At 40.2% G+C, this 25,422-nt stretch overlaps 1 protein-coding gene across 4 annotated transcripts; it reads right to left on the bottom strand.

Annotated features, from left to right (window-relative positions):
• Positions 1 to 1,595: 1,595 nt before the first annotated feature.
• On the bottom strand, positions 1,596 to 25,216 carry MANEA (mannosidase endo-alpha). Of its 4 annotated transcripts, none has more exons than XM_073336784.1 (5): positions 25,013 to 25,216; positions 19,942 to 20,528; positions 14,037 to 14,146; positions 10,138 to 10,214; positions 1,596 to 5,543 (listed from the first exon to the last, which is right to left on the bottom strand). In XM_073336784.1, the coding sequence occupies exons 2-5, from the start codon at positions 20,489 to 20,491 to the stop codon at positions 4,907 to 4,909; spliced, it is 1,374 nt and encodes a 457-aa protein (XP_073192885.1). In that variant the 5' UTR covers positions 20,492 to 20,528; positions 25,013 to 25,216; the 3' UTR covers positions 1,596 to 4,906. The 4 variants fall into 4 exon arrangements, with proteins under 4 accessions (XP_073192885.1, XP_073192887.1, XP_073192886.1 ...); XM_073336786.1 differs by lacking the exon at positions 25,013 to 25,216 and adding an exon at positions 24,687 to 24,993; XM_073336785.1 differs by lacking the exon at positions 25,013 to 25,216 and adding an exon at positions 24,735 to 24,993.
• Between the last annotated feature and the right edge of the window lie 206 nt (positions 25,217 to 25,422).

Here is a 25,422-nt window from a genome sequence, read left to right as displayed (position 1 = left end):
ATATTTTTCATGGTTTTGTACTATGAGAAGTCCTGCATCACTATTCACTTTTTCTGTCTTTCATTAGACATCGCACTGGCTCACAAAGCAGAAACTGATTAGCACAGGGCAAATTTTGGTGAACCAATCTCCTTTACATACAAATTAAAGCAGCAGACAGTTCATAGAAAGAACCAATATGCCATGTTAGATATTGCATTGGCTCACATAAGAGACCTCAATTCTAAGGTCATAAGTGATAGAAAATTCACTTTCTAAACTGTTACTGCTTAGAGATTGCTACTATCATACACTCTATGGCATTTTGGGCGCACAGTCATTGTTCATCAACATTTAAGCAACTAGTTTTTTGTAAACATGATTATAAATGAAAACACGGTGTACTCAAATGATTTGCTATGAGCTAGATTACGCCACAAATCTCATACATTGAGTAGTACCCTGGACAGGGTGACAGAATCAGGTCACATTAGTAATACATTTCTACAGCCAGGTAGGAAAACAAAACACCTGAAGTGTAACTAAAATTTGTAAAATTCATGCTTTGTTTATAAAATACATATAATAAGGACATTCTCTTACAAAATATTGTAACAAGTTGGTTACATTGGAACTATACAGGAATTCTTAGAAATGAAGTTACTTTAAAAACAGACTTAAGATTTAAATCTGGACAGAAGTAAGACTATGACAATAGTTTGAGGAGGTTCACAAAAAGAAAGGAATAAAAGATTGTGAGGGTTTACTGAATTGTTTAATATAGATTATAGTAGAAAGTTAGAACTTCTTTGCAGCTAATACTTACAGTATCTAGAACAGTTTGCCAGAGATTTCTACCTCATCTTAAATAGAATATATGTAGGATTTTTTAAAATCAAATTATATCTCTCCTTTATTAAGTACATAAGTTTTGCAAAAACTTAGACCACCAAAAATTAATTTACTTGTCCAAGTGCATAAAAAGGTGTTGAACTAATCTCTATTTCCTATCACCAGCAACAAAAACACTATGTACAATATATTTTCCTGTAAAACATTATAAAGGGCACCTGAAAAACCCATGCAAAAGACTATCAAAATGTATGTAATATGCAAGTATATACTACGTACACAGTGTGTACAGAATTTCATGGTGAAAGACACTTACTAAGGACTCTTCTGTTCCAAAAGCTTCTTAAGTCTGTGACAGAATATTGGCACCACAAGACAAAGTGAATTCTACAAATAAAGCTGATCCAAGATTGAAGCTGTGCATTCACAAGACGACAGCCATAAGGGGTTAACAGTATGTGCAAAATAGATGGACATGCTCTTTTACTTGGAAAAAAAGGCAAAGCAACTTTTTCAAATCTGTGCAATATAGACAAGGGTTCTGAGAGTACATGGGATGGACTACGCTTCAGTTTAGATATAGTCCATGGAAATAAATACATATTTCGAAAACTTACTTGGGCCTGTCAGAAACTGAAGTCTACAATTGAATTAATAGGGCCTTCCCACACTTTTATAAGTGAATTATCTGGCCTTAGAAACATTGCTACTTGGCCTTGGAGAGCATTTCCTGCGTATTGTCATCACTCCTTTCCCCAGTCATGATTGCTCAGTAGTATGTCACCAGTGATTTTAAGCATTGCTATAGAGCACAGGTATAATAGCAAGTCAGTGCCTTTAATAATCATTTATAGTTTTTATTTTTGCCTAATTACCGTTAATGCAGTATTATCTATTATGAATACTATGGCAAACAATTACCTACACCTAGCCTTTCCCAGTTCACGTAGGAGGAAGAATGAGCATCCCTTTAAGTTGCTGAGAGAGGGAAAGCTAGAAATGAGGAAATAACTGAAGGAATTGTGCACTCCCAGGCTTGTAAATACTTTAAAGAAAAAGTAACAAATTTAAAACAAACAAATAGGTATAGTTATTTAAGGAACTGATACTAAAAGTGCATACATTAGTTTCCTTAAGAGGCTGTGTGCGAATGGTTAGAATGGGGATCAATACCTGCTCTATGTCCTACACTGTCACTGATTCACTGTGGTAAGTCACTAAATCATCTATAGCTCAGTTTATCCATCTGAAAACTAAAAATACTACTTACCTACTTTGAAAAAGCATTTTGAGATCCTTAGAAATGAAGTCTGAAAGTGCAAAATATTTAGAAGATACCATTTAACAGAAAACAACAGCATTGAAGGTGCACTGTAACATCCCAGACTACATATTGGGCTATGTCTACACTACAGCTTATGTTGGCATAACTTCTGTTGCTCAGGTGTGCGAATAAACCACCCCTCTGAGCGATATAAGTTACAACGACATAAGCGCTATGTGGACAGCGCTATGTTGGCAGGAGACCTTCTTGCAGAAGTGGTTTTCTTATGCTGAGAGGAGAGCTCTCTCCCGTCAGCATAGAGTGTCATCACCAGACGCACTGCAGTGACACTGCTCCATTACTGTAGTGCTCCTAGTGTAGACAAGAGATAGGCATTTCTCAGGCATGCTGAAGGTGCCAAGCTACTCCTCACTTCTCAATACACAAAAGGGAAACAATCCTGCATTCCTTGCATACCCAAATTTATCTTCAATGGGTATGCATGGAACGCAGGATAGGATCCAAGATGATTACTTACCACACTTTGGTTCAGATTCTCTCTATTCTGTATTTTGTGTAGTCACACCAGGGTATTTGTTATGATTTAGTAGAATTTTACACTCACTCTGCCCTGGTATAAGTGACTACACAAGATGCAGGGCAATGCTCTATTTTCTTCCCCCCCCCGCCTCCTTTTATTTACATACGTACATACATACACACACAAATGTACACGCGCACACACACTCTTGAGGCTGCTCTAAACTACACTAGGGACCCAACAAGAGCAGAACTGATCCCACCATTGGGAACCACAAATGGCTCCTCTGCAGCCCCTTTTGAAGCTACACCCCTCACTCCTTGGCTGTAGCTGAGAATATGGTCCTAGATGTTCATCTTAGTATACTAGCCCTATGATAGTTAAAAATAAGTTGGAATTTCCATGCCTATGATGTTTGGGGGCTTACTAATAGAACCATTTAAATAATTTGAAGAGAAACCTTACATACAATTTGCCATCCTGGATGTATAAAACAGTTAAAGAATTTCAGACAGTTTCCCTGCATAAATTTGGTGAAAACTGTCTTTAAGCTACGGAGACAAGTTTCAGAGAAACCCATCCTCCTTTCACATTAAGAGGTCACTAACAAATATCAGCAATACCATGTCATTAAAATTTAAACATGTTTCAGAAAAAAAAAACAAACAAACAAACAAACAGTTTCACTTTTTCAATCCTGCATTGCGACTGCATGGGCAGATTACTGTGCCTGCACAAAACTCTATTAAGTCAATGGGACTCCAATGGGCAGTTTACAGGTGAATCACAATGCAGGATCAAGGCCTAAAGTAAGTAAAAATAAATAAAATAAAAAAACAATTATACTATATTACAGATTAAATACTTGCCAAAGTACTCTCAAATTCACCACAACTATAAAACCAAATAGTCAAACCCATAGTGGTCCAAGTTTGGGGATTTGCTCTATTCAGTTCTGGGTAAGTGCCAAAAAAGCATTGCTAGACAGAGACCATTGTTGAGTGGTGTCTCAGAAACAACCAGGACTACAAATGAATGATTTATAACATTTGAAACCTGAGAATCTCAGCTTTCAAACAGTATTAAGCACTCATTTCTAGCAATGGCACGTTATGAAATGTAATAAGAACATCACTCAATTACTATCTTGCTTTATTTTCTCCTCACCTGAATTCTGACATGATTTTGGTAGCTGCTATCTTTAGTACTGCAGGAAATCAACGAACTGTCTGAAAACTTGAAAATTAAGATTTCAAATGGTAACAGACAAATTCATTCTAGTGGCTGAAGACTGTGCTACTAAAATCATGCAACGAAGACTGCTCTAGAAAATAAATCAATTGTAGGACTAGAAAATATTTATGTGACTTGTAACCTTTTCAACTTTTTCCAAACACTGGATCTAGGTCTGGATAAGTAATAAAAAAGTCTATCCCTGGTAAACATTAAAGAAAATCTCATTTAAGAAACAGATTTTTCTTATTTTGAGCAATTTCTTTGCTCATATACTTTCCACCCTCATTTTAGTTATTATTATTCCTTCTTTAATTTTAATCTAGTTAGACAATATCAATGCATTTTGCTGACACTCCATAGTTACAAAAAATACAGAATGCAAAATCCAAATACAAGATTAATCTGGAGTTAAATAACCTTTCATCAATTTTTGAAACCAAAAGCTTTAAAAGCTCTAAATTTCAGAACAATTTCACGCTATTCTTGATGTTTGTACCACAGACAAGTCAAATGTTAAAGTAAACTCTCTGCCTGCTACAAGGTGTACAAATGATATAACAATTGGTGTGTTATTTCATGCACCACAAATATTTATCCTCTGAGGAACTATTGAGACAAAATTCTAATCTCAGGAGTATTCAACTCTGAAACACAGCTATATAGCTAAAAGTAATAAATGTAAATATTCTAAATTCTGTCTCACTCTACTTGAGTCACCTCTGAATTATTCCAGATAGAGTTTCTGTAAGCTTTACATACAGATTATGAATAAAAAGCATCTAGCATTTCACAAAATATTCTCCAATTACAATAGGCTAGAGATGCCAATATTGCTCACTATTGTTTTATCCCCTAAAAGGAGTCAAAGTTAATCTAACAGGTACAGTAACAGTGCATACTACATTCAAAGGTTTTTTTTTTTTTTAAAGTATATTCATAATAAAAGACATCTTGATTGGCTGAATTAGAATTCCCAGTGTCATTTCCAACTCTGAGATGGACTGAATGTATTTACAAACAAGGGAGGCAGCACCTCACATAAGCCATTGTTCTTTTTCCTTACTGTATTTCTCAGACCACTTGCGAGTGAGCTCCAGATACATAGTTGGTTTATGAGGCTTGTAATCCAGGTAAGTTACTTGTCCAGTTTTCTTGGGAATAGCTTTTTCAATCTGAGTCCCTTCATGCCATTCATTGAAAGAGGTGATGGAAATAATTTCTGATCGCACCAAAAGTGCTGCACTGAAGGCAGTCTCATAATACTTCCCATTAACACGGTTGCGGGTGTTGTGGTTATTCCACGGTCGGATGTTGGTGTCAATGTATCCTGGTCCCACACTTGGAATGAACATTAAGTTGCTGCTGTCACAAAAGGCTTTTAGACTTGGCCAATTGTGATGAGATGAGCCATAAGAAAAACCATTGGTGGCAAAGTATGTATAAATTCCATCAAAACCACTTCTGTGGATTTCATGCTTATGTTTTTCTTCCACTAGAAGTGCAATAAATAATCCATCATACGGTGTATTGCGAATGCTCTGGGATCCAGAAACAGTTAATAGATTTGCCCATATTTCAGGGATTGTTACATAAGAATCATAAACATAAAACATGGGGAGAGTTCTGCCTGTGCTGGTCTTATGCCGGTAAAAAGCTGGATGGCCTCCATATCTATAAAGCAAAGAATATGGTAAATATTCATAATATGATGCCAGTTGGGAGAGAATCTTTCACATACTGAACTGAGGAATTTATGAATTTTAAAAAACTTTATGTTCAAGATTAATTTAATTCAGTAATGTGGCAAATATATATTTTAATCATACATATGCTGGAAACTTATGTACCTACAGCAAGGAGATAATCTACAGCATAACTTAATTATTAGTGTCAAGTCCTACAAGTAGGTATCGCTTTCCTCTCAAAGGCAAAACATTAATTTGCTGAATCATTATGGAAGATACTCTAAGTGGCAGCAATAAAATAAAAACTAGTAGCTGTCTAACCTCTCTGACTTTAAGGCTGAATTGAATTTAAGGATATTATGGGTTAGCCCGTTAGAAGTTTAGCTGTCAGCCTACAAAGTTGTTGATTTTTTTTAAATAAAAAAATATAAGTGTCTGAGAGCTTAAATAAAAGCAGTTAGAAACGTCAGTCTGAGGTTTCATGAAGCGTGTGAAAAAAATTGGTAACTAACCTGGTTCCATAACTGTTGGTCTTCGAGATGTGTTGCACAGGTCCATTCCACTCTTGGCATTGCTGTGCACTGGGCACACCGATCAGAAACTTCTCCCCTCAGCAGCACCCGTTGGGGTGGCTCAAGCTCCACCTGCATGCAGGTAAAGAAGGCAGAGTCGTCTCTAGCCTCCCTCAGTTCCCTCTTGCCATAACTCTGATGAAGAAGGGTAGGAGGGCAGATCATGGAATGGCTGTATGCAACACATCTCAAAGAACAGTAGTTACGGAACAAGTTAATAACTGCACGTGTGCATTCCGCTCTTGATGACTCTCAAACTGTAAAACAGGAGACGGGATCAGAGTCTATTTCAATAAAGATTGGAGAGCAACTCATCCCACTCTTACATCATCTCTGGAGTCTTGAGCTACAGTACAGTGGGAAGCAAACGTGTGGACTGAGGACCAGGCTGACACTCTACAAAGGTCTGCAATGGGAACTTGTGCCAGAAAGTCTGCCGAGGCTGACTGTGATTTCATCAAATGAGCTGCGACTCTGTCAGGTGTAGCGACATTAGCCAAGTCATAGTACATGCATATGCAGGATGCAATCCAGGAATACATTCTCTGGATGGAGGAGACTGACTGACCTCTTTCTCTGTCTGCCACTGCTACGAACAGCTGGGAAGATTTACAAAATTAACTGGTTCTGTCCAGGTGAAAGGACAAGCCTTTTCTGACATCCAAGGTATGCAAACACTCTTCCTCCCTGACCGTATATGTTTCTGGGTAGAACACAAGCAAAAAAATTGGCCAGTTGATGTGGAAAGAGGAAACCACCTGATGAACTTTGGATGAGGATGCAAGTAAACCCTTGTCCTTAAAGATTGTATATAAAGGCCTTGATATTACTGCCCGCAGCTCCCCTACTCTTCTAGCCAAGATAATAGCCACCAAAGATGCTACCTTTATTGATAGATGCAGCAGTGAGCAGGTAGCCAATGATTCAGATTGGGAGGTGAGTGGGAGAACGCATAAGTTTAGATCCTCTGGGGGAATAGAGTCTTGCACTCGAGGGTATAATTTGATTAAGTCTTTAAAAAACTTTAGGGCCACGTCACTGGAGAAAATAGAGCAATTGTCCACTTCAGAAGGGAACGATGAGCTAACAGTCAGAGATATTTTGATGGAACAAACTGCCAAATCTTGGTGTAAGTAGTCCAGAATATGTTGAACTGAAGCTGGTCAGTGATACACCATACTGGTGAGACCAGATAGAGAAACCCCACAACTTAGCGAGGTAAATAGCTCTTGTAGAGACTTTCTGCTATTTAGCAGGACCACCTGAACATCCTTCAAGCAAGCCTGCTCTCTAGCATTTACCTTATGGAGCATCCATGCAGTTAAGTGAAGGGACTGTAGGCTCAGGTGGACTAGGCACCCGTGATCCTAGGAGATTAGATCTGAGTCTAATGGAAGTGAAACTGGAGGTTTCATTGACAGCACCAGGAGAATGGAGAACCAATGCTGATGGATCCATGCTGGGGCTGTAAGCATGACTCTGGCCTGATCCTGTCTTAACTTTTGCAATAGTCTATGAATGAGTGGGACTGGTGAGAAATCACAGAGGAGCCTGCCTCCCCATGTCAGTAAAAGGCATCTATTATGGAACCTACAAGTGAAATTAATGCATGCAGCAACTTATAAGTATGTGTTTAGTGTCTAGACTTTATGGAATGCTTATAAGTAATACCTATCATGAACAGTACTAACATACAGGTGAGCTGGTTTGGTTTCCAGCTATGAATTTGTTAGTGTTTAGCTGATGCCTACAGCCTTAGCAAGAGCTGGCACTTGGTCTGCAAGCACACAGAGAGTATATCACACTTCCACAGTGCTCAAGGGACCATTGCTACAAAGTAATCTGGGACAAAGCACAGCCGAAGTGGGAAAGATTGTTTACAAAGGAGGTTCAGGTCTGGAGAGAGAGAGAGACTAGTATGTCAACCTTGACTAGTCCATGAAAATGCCTGCTTTGTGGTTCCGGGGTGTCTTGAGGGGCCCAGAGCTGGAGCCAAAGCAGCAGGATGGGGAGACCTACACATATAACCCCTGAATCTTTTTGATATCTCCTGTTGAGGAGGAGAAGCAGGGTGTCTGCTGTGGCTGACCGTGCTTCCTGACCGGGAGAGATGTGTACACAGCAAAGGACTTCAGGGTAGCTCTCGAGTCTCTAACTCCATGGAGTTTGCGGTTTCTCTGGTCTGAGACTAGAGAAGGACCACTGAACAGCAAATCCTGGATAGTACTCTGGACTTCAGAGGGAAGACCAGAAGACTGCAGCCAGAATGATCTATACGTGGCCACTGCGGAAGCCATGGTTCTAGCTGCTGAGTCCAATCCCGCCTGCAGTGAAGTTCTGACGACCACTATGCCCTCATTGACCAGGGAAGAGAACTCCTGCCCAGCATTCTCCAGACACAGCTCCTTGAACTTTTCCATGGAACCCTACAAATTAAAATCATATTGTCCTAACAGAGACGGTTGGTTGGGGATATGCAGCTGCAAGCTTCCGTTGAATAAATCTTTCTGCTGAATAAGTCTAGCTCCTAGCACCTTTTGATTTGGGGATGGAAGCCTGGTATTCCTGTCATTCTCTCTCATTAGCCACTGCAACAACTAATGAGCCCAGAGGTGGATGAATATAAAGGTAAACCCTTGGGAGGGTACATATTACTTTCTTTCTGCCCTTTAAGAGGTGGGCGGCAAAAAGGTTGGAGTCTGCCATAAAGTCTTTATCTGCTGTATATCTACTCTAATAACTCCTGATAAACCTCAAATTATCATCAAGAGGAGGTGAAGTTGTGCTGGATGAAATGGCCTCGTCTGGAGAGGGCGAAGAGGAAGCCAAGACTTGAGAGGTGGAACCTCTTCTACTGCCTGTTTTCCCATTCTAGAACCTCCTGTTGATGCTTGGTACTGGGCCCAGTGCTGGGACTCTGGGGACGGAGCTGCTAAGTGCATAGACTCAGCCCTTCTAGATGAGGGCACTGAGCCCTGGTCTATGCTACAAACTTACGCCAGTATAACTATGTTGCTCGGGGTGTGCCAAACTCCTAGTGTAGACAATGCTATGTCGATGGGAGGTCTTCTCCTATCAACAAAGCTACCACCTTTCAGGGAGGTGGAGTTCCTACAATGACAGGAGAAGCTCTCCTGTCAGCATAGGTAGAGTCTTCACCAAGCGGTACAGTGGCACAGCAGCACTGTGAACGCAGACAAGTCCAGAGCATGTATGGTGAGAATACCTGGAAGCTGGGAGAAACCTTCAAGAATTCCAAAACGGCCACTGATACAGAGCAGGATCCCGTTGTCCTGGCCACATTTCCATAGCAGGTCCCATTGAGACTGATAGGTCCTGCTTCAGGGTTGTGATAAGCAAGATCCCACCTCTGAGTCCAACGAGGATTCCCCTTCTTCTGACGATGGCAGGGCCAATCCAGTCAGTGCCAGAGCCCAGTGTCGAGAGCCTGGCGATGAAAGCAGTGATGCAATCATAACCGAGTTGCAAGGGTCCACCTGTCCGGAAAGCAGGCAACTGAACTACTGGAGGTTGAATCAGTGGCAGAGGCGCCTAAGGACCAGACACCTGTAAGAAAGAAGACAACACCACGAAGAAGAGCAGGTTTTTGCTCCTGCAAATGTCTCCAGGGTACTTGGCACTGAGGTGGTCTCTTGTTGCAGTGCCAAAGAAGCCACCCAATGGGTATCACTGAGGGAAAACGTTTCTGCTGGCCATGTACTGGTGCTCCAAACCAAGAGTTGACTGCACATGTGCAATTACTAAAAGAAGAAGAAGTTTTAAATGTAGTTGTCTATTGCATCTCCACATAACATGCATGTCCCAATACTTTCAAATGTGCATACCTTATGTTTGAGTTCTAGGTCTGTCAGTTATGAGCAAAACAGCCCCTTTCATTTCTCTCAAGCTCAGGTCATACCATATACAGTTTAAGAGTTCACACAATAGATGAGAAATATCTATCAGAGCATGTGAATGCCAAAAACATACATTTTAGAAAGCACTTACTTGTCTACAATGTACTTCACATTGCTGTACATACTACGATCATCGCGATCTTTATATGGCTCAATATGAAAAGTGACCTGTAAAATGAAAATGCAATAAATGCAATATGGATTATAAAACATTACAGAACATAAAATCCATTTGGTGTTATTTGTCTAAGTAGTATCAGGCACACCAACAGAGCTCTAGAAAGAGGGACTGTGAAAAGTCTCCACAATGCTATGTGTGTAATTGATTCAAGACTACTATTCCTGAAGATTAATTCAATAAGACTCACTATTTTTTGGACTGCCAATATTAACAACATAGATTTGATGAAAAAATAGAAAAACTATACACCTATTCTTTATTACTAGTTTTATATAAGATTGCTTTTCTAAGCTACTGTAAATAATAAGCATGCTGGAAAAAATTACTAAAATACACAACTATATAGAGTATTCTAAGCTAGTTAATTAAAAGGTTATCTATTGACAATTCAAAAACTGATTACAGCTGATGAAAGTGTTTTATATTTTATTTCTAAGCAACAATATATTCTAGTTGTTACAGATAATATTTCTCCAAGGAGAGCTTTCAGTGAGAAATTAGATTTTAAAATGTGGAATGGGAGAACTTTACCTTTAATTTAGAGTTTTATAGGTTCATCAACAACAGCAATAAATACCTAGGCACTAAATCTAATATACTATCATTGCTACTTCTAAATTTCAGGCTTGGGGCTTATGAAATTATTTATGCTATAAACTTCAGCTCACTTCAAACTAAACTCCATTGTTTTCAACTACCCAATTAAAAGAGAGAATGTTTTACATTAATCAATGCTGGCAGTTTTTCAGAAGCAGTTTTTCACTTAGAATGCAAATGACACCAATTTTCAGCTAGTCTCAAGTGAAATGTGATACTATCACAAAGATTTTTTCACAAACTAAAGTGAAACACACTGCTGGACTGAATTGTTAGGATTATTAAGCTTTCCGTCAATTGTCTTATTATTTCTTTTTACTTCAGTCCTATTCAGAGGCAAAGCATACTTGACAAGGCTACTTCTAGTTCCACACCTTATATGACCTTGTTTTTCTCTCTTTAGATTGAAAATAATTTCTTTTGCATAATGATTCTGAGTTTATTGACAAGTCTATCATCTTTAACTCTAATCATTTTCTCATTCAAATTGCCAGGATGCCTACAAAATATAATATTGAAGATGAGATTCACTGTGCTAAGAATAGACGTTGAGTATAGGTACTGAGAAAATATTATTCCAATGATACTTCAAATATCTTCCCTGCTAACTTCCTGATTTTAAATTTTAATCCATTAACACTTTAGGGAAAAATACATTACATTCTTTATATTTCCTAATGCTGAAGAGAACTGTTCAACCAGTATTAACCGAATCAAAAAATAAGCTGAATATTGGTCTTTTCGCACATTATTTGTGAGGCCTGGGGGGTTCTTTCGTGTGGCCCACCAAGCTCCCTGCGCCACCCCCACCCCCCCATGCACCCCTCTGCCTACCCCGTGGCACCGTGAGCCCCACTCCGCTCCCTGAAGCGGCCAGAACCATGCCCCTGCCTGCCTTGGCCCCGGTGCGCGCCGCATCCACCCCGGAGCTGCTCTAGGTAAGCGGCCCCGGGCCAGAGCCTGCACCCCACACCCCAACTCCCTGCCCTGAGCCCCCTGCCACACCCCACATCACTGCTGCACCCCGACCCCCTGCTGCACCCCTCACCCCTCCTGCACTCCTTGCCGCACCCTGCACACCTCCTGCACTCCCTGCCCTGAGCCCCCTCCTGCACCCTGCACCCCAACCCCCTGTCGCACCTCTCACCCCTCCTGCACCCCAACGCCCTGCCCTGAGCCCCCGCTATACCCCACACCCCTCCTGCTCCTGCTGGGGGCAGGGAGGGGACAGGGTTGAGGCCTCATGGAAGGAGTGGAGTGGGGGTGGGGCCAGGGGCAGAAAGGGTGGGGTGTCAGTGATGCAGCCCTCAGGCCAATGCACTACTCCTCACGTGGCCCTTGTGGTCATTATCTCAAGCAATTGCATAGAGGGAGAGAGTGCGCACTAGGACACAGGGTTTCCCCCAGCTAGGCAGGTCTCTCCCAGATAAAGATATAAATACTTGCTCAAATTGTTTATTACAGACAATAATAAGCAACAACTGCATATTGTTTATACATATTCCTTCATGATATCTTATTTTTTCTTACCATTTCTCTTATAGTCTGCATTCTATTCTTATCTAATAGAAGGTCACAACAGCCTCTTTCACAGTTGTTTTCCACTCGCTTCGCACTATCCCTGCTTCTACAAATCTCGCGTTATTAAAGCTAGAGTTAGCCTGACTCCTGCTCATTTCAGAGGCCTGCATCCAAATTCCCTTTATCTACTTCTACACTCCCCCCTTTTGTGCTTCCAGCACAACTGTCAATTTTAAACTTCCATTTTCATTAAATTTTGTATTTCAAACTCTGCATCAAATACGTCAACCTTAGGGGTTTTAATTGGATACAATGACAATGCATGGTTAGTATGGACATGAAAAGTATTATTACGTCCTTTACAACAACATAATAACCCTAAACCAAACAACAACAATACAAGCAATAACATGCCCTCAATAATACTATAATGAGGTTGTTGCACAGTTTTAGTCACAAAACACAATACATCATACTTAGTACAGAAGGTAGGCATTCTATAAGTGGTATGAAAGGCATACTTTTCAACTTGATATATATTTTGAAGCATATGAAGTTGCCCTTGTAACTCAGAAATTTTCTGAATCTCTGGTAGGAGTGAAAGTAAATTTTGGAATTGATCAGGTATTAGGGTGGTCCAGTTAAAGGGTATCTGAAACCTAAGGACTGATTGAAAAATTCTATCTGCAGGCCTGCAGCAATGGTGAGATTAAAATGAATATCTTGTAATATGGTGGCCTCAACATGCGCACAGCTATCATTAGCTTGGAAGAGTATGTGTCCTGTCAGGGTATGTTCCTTGTCCCATACCCTCCCAACAAACATTGCCATGAACAGTGACAACTTCCCCTCGCTTCAGTTTACGTACACACTGAAGCTGTGGGGGTTCTAATGGCCAGAATGTCCACTGACTCCCTCTCCCTATCCAAATGTTGGGTGTTATTCTGGGAACACTGTCTAAAAATCTATTAGGCATACCAGGTAGTTAATGTCTTGGTGAATTACCCAGTCCACATGCATCCTCCCCACGGACCCGGCAGGATATGGTATGTGGGAACCCACCTCTCCAACCGGTCCGTATACTTGGAAGAAACACCGCAAATGTTTGCATCTCCACCCAGAATATCTCCAAGTGTGTCTCCATGGCCACAGATCAGATGATACTCCTGAAGTGTCTGTAAGGGCAGTAGGCCAGGCCTGATGCTCGAGATCACGCTGAATGGCCATCAGCTGGTCATTCAGGAAATCCTGGATTTCTGAGCAATCCAGATCCCACTGCAATGCCTTCCCAGCCTCAGTGATATTCAGTACCATCTCTGTTAACAGCTTCTGGGTCATCGAACTAAGGGCGGAGATAACACGTAATTCACCCACTCCAGCCTGAACCTGGGTTAGTTGTGCTCCAGTTATAAGGCCAGTGGCTTTTTCCAATTGCCCCGATTTCTCTTCATATTCTTGGTTTCTATAAATATTCCAAATTGCTGCTGCACTATTGGCCCCATCCCATAGGGATACAGCTAAGTCCCTCTTATTTCTAGAGGAAACCCAGGCCCTTTGTTGTGTTAACCTAATGGCAGCCAAAATACATACAACTGTTAAAAGAGTACAAATTATCTAGTTAATGAACACAAATGTATATGTACATTTGATCTAGAGATGTATTGAATATGAACACTTTAAAAGTACTATACCTTTAGATTGTATTTATGTGCATTATTCAAAATAACAGGCACCAAATCTTCACCAGGTTCCCCATTTTCATCAGCCATACCAGGTGGGTACCAAGAAAGGGCTATGACACCTAAGATATAAAACATGAGCTTGAGTTATGCCACCAAAAAACAACATTATGCCTACTAAAATTTAAACAAACAGAAGTGTGCACATGAAACATATAAATATTCATGTTAATGTACAACATAGTTTATACAGCTAACTAAATAACGGCCATTTCTGAGTAAAACTGGCATTTGATACAAAATATATGTAAATACTTCTTGCAGCCAGGAACAATATAAAAGCATGGTTTGAAAAATATTTTTTTTTATGGAACAAGTGAAGGGCAAGGATTTCAAATAACTTAGATATATGCAGCTACACACCTAATTTGCCCAAGCAATTACTGCAGATGAGCACACAAATGTTATAATTGTATGCAGACAGTTAAATAAGCAAGGTACAGAAATAGCCAAAAAATAAGTGCCTCGTACAATTCCCCCCCATCCCTCTGAGTGATGTTAAATTCAACAGTATATTTACAAACTAAAAGCCTTAGTTACTACATAAAGGTTATACTACCCATGATCTCTGCACAATATTCTTATTGATGGGCTGTCACAGGTTGCCTTTAGATCAAGACAAAGGATGGCACACAGGCCTAACTTTGTAGACATAGCCAGTGGACCATAAAACTCGTATGGTCCATAGACAATAAAGATCTGAAAACAACAATTACATACTTACAGAAAACCATCCATAAATTGATTTGGCACAAGAGTCTTTTCAGTAAGATTTTTTCCTTTCCTGAATGTTTGAAAAACATTTAATAATATTGTGTATTTTATGGAAATGCAAGTAAAATTTTAGTTCCACTGGAAAACGCTAACATTGACATATAGTCACTGGATCATTTCATTCTGTTTCCATTAACGACAATAGCAAAGTTTCCAGAGCATAATGGGATTAGATCAGGCCCACTATCTCCTGATAACATGACAAATAAGTTGTCACAATTATAAGACTCAGTTAATGCATGGGTTATGCATAGTTCTGTATAAATCACTGACTACTGGTATCCAGGCTAAAGTTTAAATAAAAATCTATGATGAGTATATCAAGAAATTATCAGATGATGACCTAGAAAATTCCCACAAGAATCTAGCAGAGTAATGTTTTCTGGTCCATCTGCAGAGCCATCTTTTTCAACAACAAACGAACAACTTTTAGACTTTAGACAGATTCCTTAAGAAATAAGTCAAATTGAAGATGACAGTATAGTAAGATTGCCAGTAGTCCAGGACTTCCCCCGGAGAAAAATACATAGCATATGTATACTGAACAAGTCCACAACAGGACTGTCAGTAGCACTGTCTTGAAACAATTCAATTTCAGACCCCAATGCAACAGCAATCTCCTTTTCCCGTCTTGTCCATCCAACTGTACTAAACACTTAAAAGACTACACTTTCAGATTTTTCTAGCTCTTGCTTCCCAATGAAAAACCAACAATCATGGCACAGAATCCTTAAAAAAAAAAAAAAAAAGTTAATGAAATTATTCCTGAGTTATAAGGCTCAGGAAAAATGCCCTATATTTTTAATTGACAGAGAAATATGGCACTAGTTGCCAAATATGAAAATAAGTCAAAGGAATATACCTTCCCCAAAGAACTTACTATTTGTACATTCAAGAAAAATACCACCATGTTACTTAAAAAAGTACATCTAATATGCATATTGTCAAAAATAAAAAAAGTGTCAGAGAAGCTGAGACAAAATACATTCGCCAAAAAAGACTTGCCCTGGAACACAACTTTAAAATAATATATATTTCTGAAATGCAGTGGAACAACAACAATTGATGGGATTTACAGCCAGGTATTAAAGTAAGTATACATGAATGACATTAGTTCACAGAACTGGGAGAATAGGTACTATACCTAAAAGGTTCCATACACTCTAATGAGATACAATTTTGAGCGAAGAGGACTTTACAGAAGAATATGTATGGAAACTAACCCCCAACATAAAAATACAAGTAGGAACATACTACCAACCTCCAAGCTCAGAAAATGATATATGAGTGCATGACATTTAGGAGATTAAACCAGCAACAAAATCTAATAGAATAGGAATAATGCAATGTGCATCATCTACTTGCACATAAACTGGTCAAATATCAAGTTGGGACATGGTTGAGAAAATCATGCAGGATAATGAGTATACAGTAATTCTGTCATAAGACATATGCATGCTGTTAAATAAAGAAAAGGAAGAAATAGAAAACAAAATAAATCCAGTATGGTTCAATGGCCACATTATAGAAATAAGAGAAATTCAGCTCAAGTTAAGCCAAGAGAAAAGGATAAATATGAGAAGTAAAAGGGCACAGCACATAGATAAGCATATAAGAATGGTAAGTTCTCAAAATACACCTGGAACAGGAAGTCTGCAAAGAATCAGTGGTTGTGCTGCACATTAAGACACATAGGGAACAACTGAGGAAGAAGATAGCTTTCTGCGCTGCTCTGATTTATATTTTTGTATCAGTCTTCACCCCAGAGGTTGTTAAGAAGATACTTACTATAGATCTCTTCACAGGCAAAAAAAGATGAAGCACTCTTAGAGACTGAAGTGGCAAAGGGAGGAACAAACTAAAAAAGTAAATCGCAGCAAGTCACTAGAACCTGGTATTCATTCCAGATATCTGAAAGAATTTAAGGTTCAAGTGACTGAATATTGTTGTTAGCAGCTCAATATCATTAAAATCAGACACTAATGGAGGACAGCAAAAGTTGCACCTATTAGGCATACCCATGAACTACAAACTATGAGATACTCTTCAGAGCCAGATAAATTCACTGAAATAAAGAGTTATAAAATATCTAGAACAATGTGATAGGGACAAACCCTGTAAAGGAAATTCTGCCTCTCCCATCTTCTAGAATTCCTTGACCATAACACCACATTAGGGGATAACAGAACTGGTTAAAACCAATTTATTTAATTAAGTCTGTTTGAAAGCGTAAAAGCCCACATAAAAGGCTAGTAAGAAAACGAAGGCCAGATGTAAAGTACTGTGATGGATTAGAAACTGTTTAAGAGATAAATAATGGGGATAATGGTCAATTCTGCAGGACAGGAAAAGGTGAACAATACCCCAAACATCAGTCCTTGTATAGTCCCATACAAGGACTGATGTTTATTGTAGCAATCAATGATCCACAAAAGCAAGTGAACTCTGAAATCAAATGAAATTATTTGAGATAGTCACGACTAGACAGAACCAAGAGAAAATTCAGAGGAATCTTATATAGGTGCATCAGCAATGTACACTGAAAGAAATAATTTAAACTATTCACACACTACTGAGTCCTAAACCAACTGTAATTACTTGGTGCATTCTTCTTTTTGCCAAGACTCTTGTCTACACCAGACATTTCTTCCTAACGTTCTCCACCAATTCAGCTTTACTGGAGGTAAAGATTATCGCCTGAATCTTAAAGGATTATTATACCTTATAAAACTGTAAACAAGATGATAATTGTTGCCAGTGTTTAAATCACTTTGCCAGAGTGAGAGAAAACACCGCTGTGCTTACAATACCAGCAGTAACCTGCCCACACCAGTACTCCCACTGTTGCCATCACCAATGGAGCTGTCCCAGTATTAGTAACAAGAGGAAATTTAAGTTTCTTAAAAAACAAAAATGTCACTAGTATGAACATAGCAATCTTTGTTCAATATGTAGCCATGGTCAAAAAAGCTAACAATGTTAGGAAGTAAGAAGACTGGGATAGACAATATTAATGAACATATTATAGTGGCATTATACCAATTGACAGGAAGTTTTCACCTTGAATACTGTGATCTGGTCAAATAATATATTTATAGAAACAGAAGGGTTCCAGATGTAAATGATAAAATAATTAGAAGCATAAAAAGAAATCCAAAAGAGGAAAAACAGAAAAGATTATGACTGCCTAGTTTACAGAATAAATAAGAAGGGCTATAATACAGATATATAAAATAAAGAATGGCATAGAAAAGTTACGCTGAGTGCTCCTATTTATGTTCTCCCTCATTTAATATAAAACTGGGGACAAAATGAAACTCATTAATAAATTTTAAATTTAAGAGATAAAAAGGTAATACTGGTGTATAAGTTATTTTTGTTTTTTAAATAATTAACCTACAGTACAACCCATTCTACCAGGTATTAATGTTGTCAAGAGCTTAACAGGTTTCAAAGAAGCATTGGACATGTATATGGATAGTAAGAATATCCATAGTTACAAAGTACAGGAGGAAGGAATTGTACAAGGGATACAATCCCTCACAATTCAGGGCATAAAACAATTATTAGGTGTTAGTGGTTGGCTAGAATTTTCCTCTGTGGATAGGTTATTTCATAATTGTCTATTATGGGACTTCTTGAACCAGCCTCTGAAACTGTGACTCAGAAACCCTTCGATGCCAACTAGAAATGGGATTACAAGAATACACTGATCCTGGTACATACATTCTGGTTCACCAAAGAACATCATGTGAAATCATAAATGAAAGCCAGGATCAATCATTTTGGTCAATAATATTGTTGTGAAACTTCTGGATAGATACTATGTAAGGACTGTATATGTATATATGTTTTAAAATCTGTGTTGAGGCAGAGTTGATAAATGGAGTTTTCTGTCAAAGGATGTCTATTCACCTGTCCCTCCGGCATGTAAATTAAGCACTGTAACGTAACGCAATGGAGAGTCATTTACAAAGGCAATGGGGAATCTAAAATCAACAGGGAGGCAGCATGCTGTCGGTGGACAAAGAACTTTGGGGGATATAAGAAAGCAAAAAGACACTGCTTTATCTTGCGCCTAGGAAGTAAACAGACAACGCAGTTACATTTATGAAACCAGTTACATTTATTTCTACCTTGGTGGAAGACTCTGCAAGAAGCTTTAGGTGTGAGAAACTTGTTTAGACTGGAGGTTAGTATATTAAATTTAGTCTCTAGAAAGTGGGTTATAATTGTTTTATATGTAACCTTATGTTTCCATTATCTTTAGTCATTATCATTTGAACATTTGATAATAAACTTATGTTGTTTTCATTATAAATGTAACTCAGTGCTGTGATATTAACAAAGGTACTGATCCTGAGTAGGATCACACAAGCTGGTGTGTACACTATCTCCTTGTGGGCAGCAAACCTAGGATTTCTGTAAGTACTCAGTGGATAAGGGGCTGCTTCAAAGGTGTGGTCTAGGATGCACCTATTGTTAAACTAGGAAAAGTAAGGACAAGTCTGGAGGAGACTGTTTGGGTGGCTAACAGGCTAGAGGTGTGAGGGAGCTGACACCCAGGTAAACATAAGCAAGTCTTCCTCTCGACAGAGGTAGAGGGTAATAAGGTGACACGTGGTCCTAGATTGCCTGAGAACCATTACAGAAACATCTAGGACTGATCTTCTCTACTTGAGAGACATCATATCCACTACAAAAATGCCTATATCTGTATTTTATACACTACACAGAGTACTGTTAAACAAGTAAACAAATCATATAAAATTCCTTCATCTAAACAGCTATAGATATAGTCCCCAATCTTGCATCTGCTCTGAACAGGTCCATTTGTATGAAGCAGCTTGGAAGACCAGAAACTAAGTTAGGGATTGAACCTGAAGTACAAAGTAACTTGTTAAAACCAGAAGTTTCCATGAAGGAATCATTGACACAAATCTCCTGTGCACACAAAAAGAAAATGCCAAAGTTCCCTTACATTTCAATATGTAGGAAAAACAAAGGTGAACAGTTCTGTTTACTCAAATATCTGAAGTCAAACAAATGACTACTATGCCAAAAATAAACAGACATTTATTACCAACAGAGGCTGAACGCATTTGTTGCATGTGGGCTTCTATGACAGAAGGGTCTTTAGAGCTGTATGTTCCAAGTTCAGGGTAAAAACTGGACGCAATATCATCTGGAGGATTGTGTCTTCCCTTCGGGTAATTGTTTGCAATTTTGGAATCCCAATGTGGCACCAGTGGATGGTTCCAGTGAATATATTTACCATCATACTGTGGATTCCCAAACCAGCTGTAGTAAAACACATGAAAGTTATAATTAGGGGAAGGCAATTCCTCTTCCAACTTTCTTACAGAGGCCATAGATGTTTTAATGCTATTCAATGCAATACTGTGCAAATTATTGGTGTGCGTTACACTATCACCATTGGCAGCAGTTAGAGGACTGTGTTTATTTTCTAAGAATGTTGTCCGTTGTTGAAGTTCCGGTAAGAGACCAAGTCCAAATGGATCCCCAAAACCAGCTCTGTCAGGTCTTAGAGTCTTCAAAGCCATCATCATGGAGCAAATGAATAAAATAAAAAGCAACAAAATAATGCATGTTCTTCTGTGAAATCTTGCCATGATGTCATAGTTCAGCGTCCAAACAACAGGTTTCCAGCTACAATTGGTCAAGAAAAAAATATTTTTAAATCAGATTTCTTGTCACCTATCAATTCAACATTATTAAATACTTCATAAAATTTCTATATAAGAGATTTAGGGATAAACATAACTAATTTCTAAAAAAATATACTATGTTTGCATACTCTTGTACATATCGCCTTTGCTGGGAAAAATAAGACAATCAACACATACATTCTCAAAGATCATGCAGACCTGTTTTAGTGAACTATGCGGTGAAGCTTTACGCCATCCAAGGATTACACATTTTATGGAACATCCTACTTTTCAACGGTCTTCCTGGTTTTCCCAAACTGCACCAGACCCTATGAAATGGGAATTCTAGTTATGCTATTTCCAAGCCACTGCTTTGTGCTTACCCTATGTCACTGGCAGAAACACCATAGTATAGCTGTGATTTTTTTATTTTGTGCACTTAATACTTCTGGGGGAATTCTGTGTCACTGTGCATGCACAGAATTCATGTCTCCCATAGATTTTTCCCCCTTGCAGAATACTACATATTGCTGAGGAGGCACTGCAATTACACCCACCAGTGGCTGCTGTAGCACCAAAAGAGAGAGTAGCCGGCTCAGGGCCAGAGCAGTCAGTCCCAGAGAGGATGCTTTCCTCATAGGCCCCTGCCCATGGGACCAGGTGAAGAGGCATGGGATATTGGGGGCAGGGGGGACGACGACGACAAAGACTGTAGGGCACCTGGAGCTCCTGCGGATCACATTGACTGCAGATCAGAAGGGTTGGAGGAGACACATTGGAGTGGGGAAACAGGAACTACTGGGGTGACAGCATTGAGCCAGGAGCTTAATGGAAGTGGTGGGTGCAGGGTCACATGGGATCAAGTGGGTAGCTGAGTGGTGGTGCAGGGACACATAGGGATGCGGGGGACAAGGGTGCAGTGACACATGGGGACAGGAGGGAGCTGAGTGGAGGCCACAGATACACACAGGGACAGGGGCAGATGTGCCTGACTGAATGGGAGAGGCTAGGGGTCAGGCAGAGTCTGCATTGGGGAGGCTCTCCAACTCCCTAACAATCCTCCCTCCTCCCAAAAAACATTCCATACTTCTCCCACTCACACCCAACAATCCTCCAGGTTCACTCCGAGGCTCCTTCCCAGTAATTACTTCCCTCTGCTCAGCTCCTCCGTTATTCCTGACTCCCCCAAGCAAAGGCCCTTGCACTGCTTCTGAGGGGTGCAGGTAAGGGGTGTGGGAAATACGTTTCTGTATTGTAGTTTAAATGAATTATTATGCAAAGTTCTGTATTAATAAGCCTAGTAAGCAATCTATTTGTCAAAAAACATTTCCTGAATCTTTTTTGTTTTCTGTATTGTAACAGAGATACTTGCGGACAGGTATTTTGAAATAAATAACCAAAGTAACTGAAACCAGTAAGATTATATTGTATTATTTTGACAGATAAGATATGCAGATTATTAAAATATTGTGCACAGAATTTAGATTTTTGGCACAGAATTCCCCCAGGAGTAACTTAACATACAAATTTCAGACTCTGGATTGTAAACTTGGGGCACTGACCCTCTTATTGTATGGATTTGTACAGTGCTTTGCTCAATGCCCCCCAGATCCCAACTGGAACTTGGAGCTATCATAACAAACTTGGCAACTGACCATTAACTGTAATATAAACAACTCCATTACAGGACTTTATCAGTGAAAATGTCTGTTCAACTTGTAAATGAACCCTTCTGCACTGTTTCAAGAGGATACAGTATCACTGGTAAACCCACGGGATTTAAACAGCTTCTGCAATTTATTTAAATTCATTTAAGTTACTGAGTCTGATGTAACGATATTTACTTTGTTTATTGACATGTGATGTTGACCATTTGTATTTTAATTGTCATAAAGCTTTAACCTTTTAAATTTCAACATACACTGTTATTAAATAATTGTCAGACCCTCCCTACTTTCTGACCTGCCCATAATTTCTCAACTGTGAAATTTTAAATCTCTAAGCATTTTTTGTCAATTTTTAAAACCCATCCCAACATGCGCAATTGTGAAGAATTTAAAATAAAACAAAAAAAATGTAAAAAGGAAGCAATCAATATTATCTGTTGAAATGATCAAATAAAAATAAAAATTGAATTCTACCAAGCCTAATTATAATGCATTTTGCCTTGGAATGCAGCTGCACACATTTCTGAAAAAAGGTAAAAAACACGTTAATGTAGGTGACTGAGTTTCACTCGAAACAAAATTGGTGGCTCAACTCCTGAAGCCTCAAACATTTGTGAGAGATGTTCCAGTTTCTTTCTCCAGGTCTGGGGAGCAGGGTTTAGATATGGGACTCAAAATATTTGAAATCTCCTTTAGCTATTCCTACTATGGACAAAGATACTGAAACATCTCTCATTCCATAAGGACTCAGCAAAATCTGACATTTTCCATGTGGATGATTAATGAAATATGGATTACAGTCTCTCTTTCTCCAAAACCCCTACATGCTACTTTACTTGCTGCTTTCTAAACTCCTATATATGAAAAAGCTACTTTTTACCAAATCTTTAGAGACTGCAGACATAAAAGCCACTTTTTCCCTCTACCACCATTTGTGTCCTGCCATAATCATTTCCATATGGCTTTCATATTACTCATTCTTGCCTCTCATCCTGAGAGGTTTCAGAGTAGCAGCCGTGTTAGTCTGTATCCACAAAAAGAAAAGGAGTATTTGTGGCACCTTAGAGACTAACATTTATTTGAGCAAAAGCTTTTGTGAGCTACAGCTCATTTCATCGGACGCATGCAGTGGAAAATACAGTGGGGAGATTTTATATACACAGAGAACATGAAACAATGGGTGTAACATTGTAACTATGTAACTAGAGTGATCAGGTAAGGTGAGCTATTACCAGCAGGAGAGCAGGGGTGGGGACTTTTTGTAGTGATAATCAAGGTGGGCCATTTCCAGCAGCTGACAAGAACATGTGAGGAACAGCAGGGGGGGAAGGGGGGAATAAACATGGGGAAATAGTTTTACTTAGTGTAATGACACATCCTCTCCCAGTCTTTATTCAAGCCTAAGTTAATTGTATCCAGTTGCAAATTAATTTTCCCGAGAGGAAATCCGTGGTTCTTGTTCCTGCAAGAAGGTTAATGTAATTTTACCTCTTTTTTAATAACTCAAGCATAGTCTTTTCTGTTGTCTCATAAATATGTGGGTAAAAAAGGCATTAAAAATAAGGCCTGGAAGTTCTGAGTTTTTTCAGCTTGTTTTGCATGTTCACTTAGGTATTGCCTAACTTGTTCTTCCTGGAAGATTCTATGATTATGAAACCAGTAATATTATGAGATCAATTTTAATTTGCACGGTATCTGTGACCACTTAAACTTCTGCACCTCAGCTGAAATCAATCATTGGCAACTTTATCTTTGTGCTCCTCTGAGCAGGTTTAGATGACATGAAGAGTACAAACAACAGTCTGCTTTGTATAGGAGAGAGCCATATTTTCATTTCTCTGTCTAAAAGAATTAAAACAATTCTTAATAAAATTATAACATGGTTCTTTCTGTTCCATCCAGTTCCCCTCTCCTCCCCACAACAAAAGGCTATACCATAGTTAGGTTCAAACATATTTAAGCAAAGTTATTTTTATACTGTAGACAGAATGTGAACATTATTTTTGATTAACCTGTCCTGAATTCTTAGAGCAAATTGTGGCAGAAATGCCAAGGATCCATCAATGTTAAATATTTTACTGTGTTTAGACATGGTAGTGTCCCAGTCCTGCAAAGGCGTCAATAAATTCGCCGATTATAAGGCAGAAGGGACCACCGTGATCACCTACTCTGACCCCCTTTGGTAATTCAGTAAATGCCAGGCCCACGTTAAGTCCTCTTTGTTTACAAACCCGACCTTTGTTTAAACATTGCCAGCGATGGAGACGCTACTACGCTACCCCCACTCAAAGCGGCTACAACTGACGGAGTTTAGAGAGAGAAAGAGCTGGCTGGCTCTGCCAGGGTATGTACATTTGGGACCGGTCGGAGCTTAGTTTTAGAGCCATTTTCAGGTTCCGCTGTACAGTCTGCCAGCTTCCCCTTCCATTCGCGCGGCTCTCGCACCTCACCGGGAGCGAGACAAACGTTGCAATCACAGAACAAAAACAAACCCCAGCAACGTGGGGCTGTGAACCCAGCAGGCCGCGTCCGGCGGGCACCTGAGGCTGGTGGGGCTGAGCTCCGGCGGCGACGGGCGCGGCAGGCCCCGGGCTCCCAGCACAGGCACGTCCTGGCACGGGTCCGGCCGGGGCGGCGGCCCGTCACTCGCCCGGGCACCGTCCTCCCTCGCAGGCCGGCCACGGCCCGCCACAGGAGCGCGCAGGGGCTGGGTCGGAGCCGCCGCCGCCCCCCGGCACCAACCAGCGGCGCGGCGAGCAGGGGCCCCGGGGAGCGAAGGGGGGAGGCAGGTGCTCTGGGGGCTGCCCCGCTTACTCACCCGTCGGAGGCGGGGGCGCGGCCCTACAGCCTGGGGAAGGCGGGGGCGAGCAGCAGCAGCAGCAGCAGCAACGCTCCGCCTAGCGGCCACTCCCGCACACGAGGCAGTTGGCGTCTGGAGCGGGGCCTGCGGGGGCAGTTGAAGACGCGGGCGTGCTCATGGGCTGAGTCGAGTCAGTTCGGGTTTTGCTTCCTAAACTTACTGAGCATGCTCAGACTTATGAGCATGCGCAGCAGCTATTGGCGAAGCCGCTGCCCGGAAATAAGCGCGTTCCCCGAAGAGACGAGGGAGCGTCGCGGGTGGCTGCTGAGCATGCGCGGTAATACCTGCTGGCTTCTCTCCTCTGCCCTCACTGTGCCCGGACTTGGGATTCCGAGCTTGCTCCCTGCCAAACCTGTGCCGTGGGCGGT

This window comes from Lepidochelys kempii, chromosome 3, assembly GCF_965140265.1.
Source record: "Lepidochelys kempii isolate rLepKem1 chromosome 3, rLepKem1.hap2, whole genome shotgun sequence".
NCBI lineage: Eukaryota > Metazoa > Chordata > Testudines > Cheloniidae > Lepidochelys > Lepidochelys kempii.
This window is presented reverse-complemented; position numbering and strand designations above follow the sequence as displayed.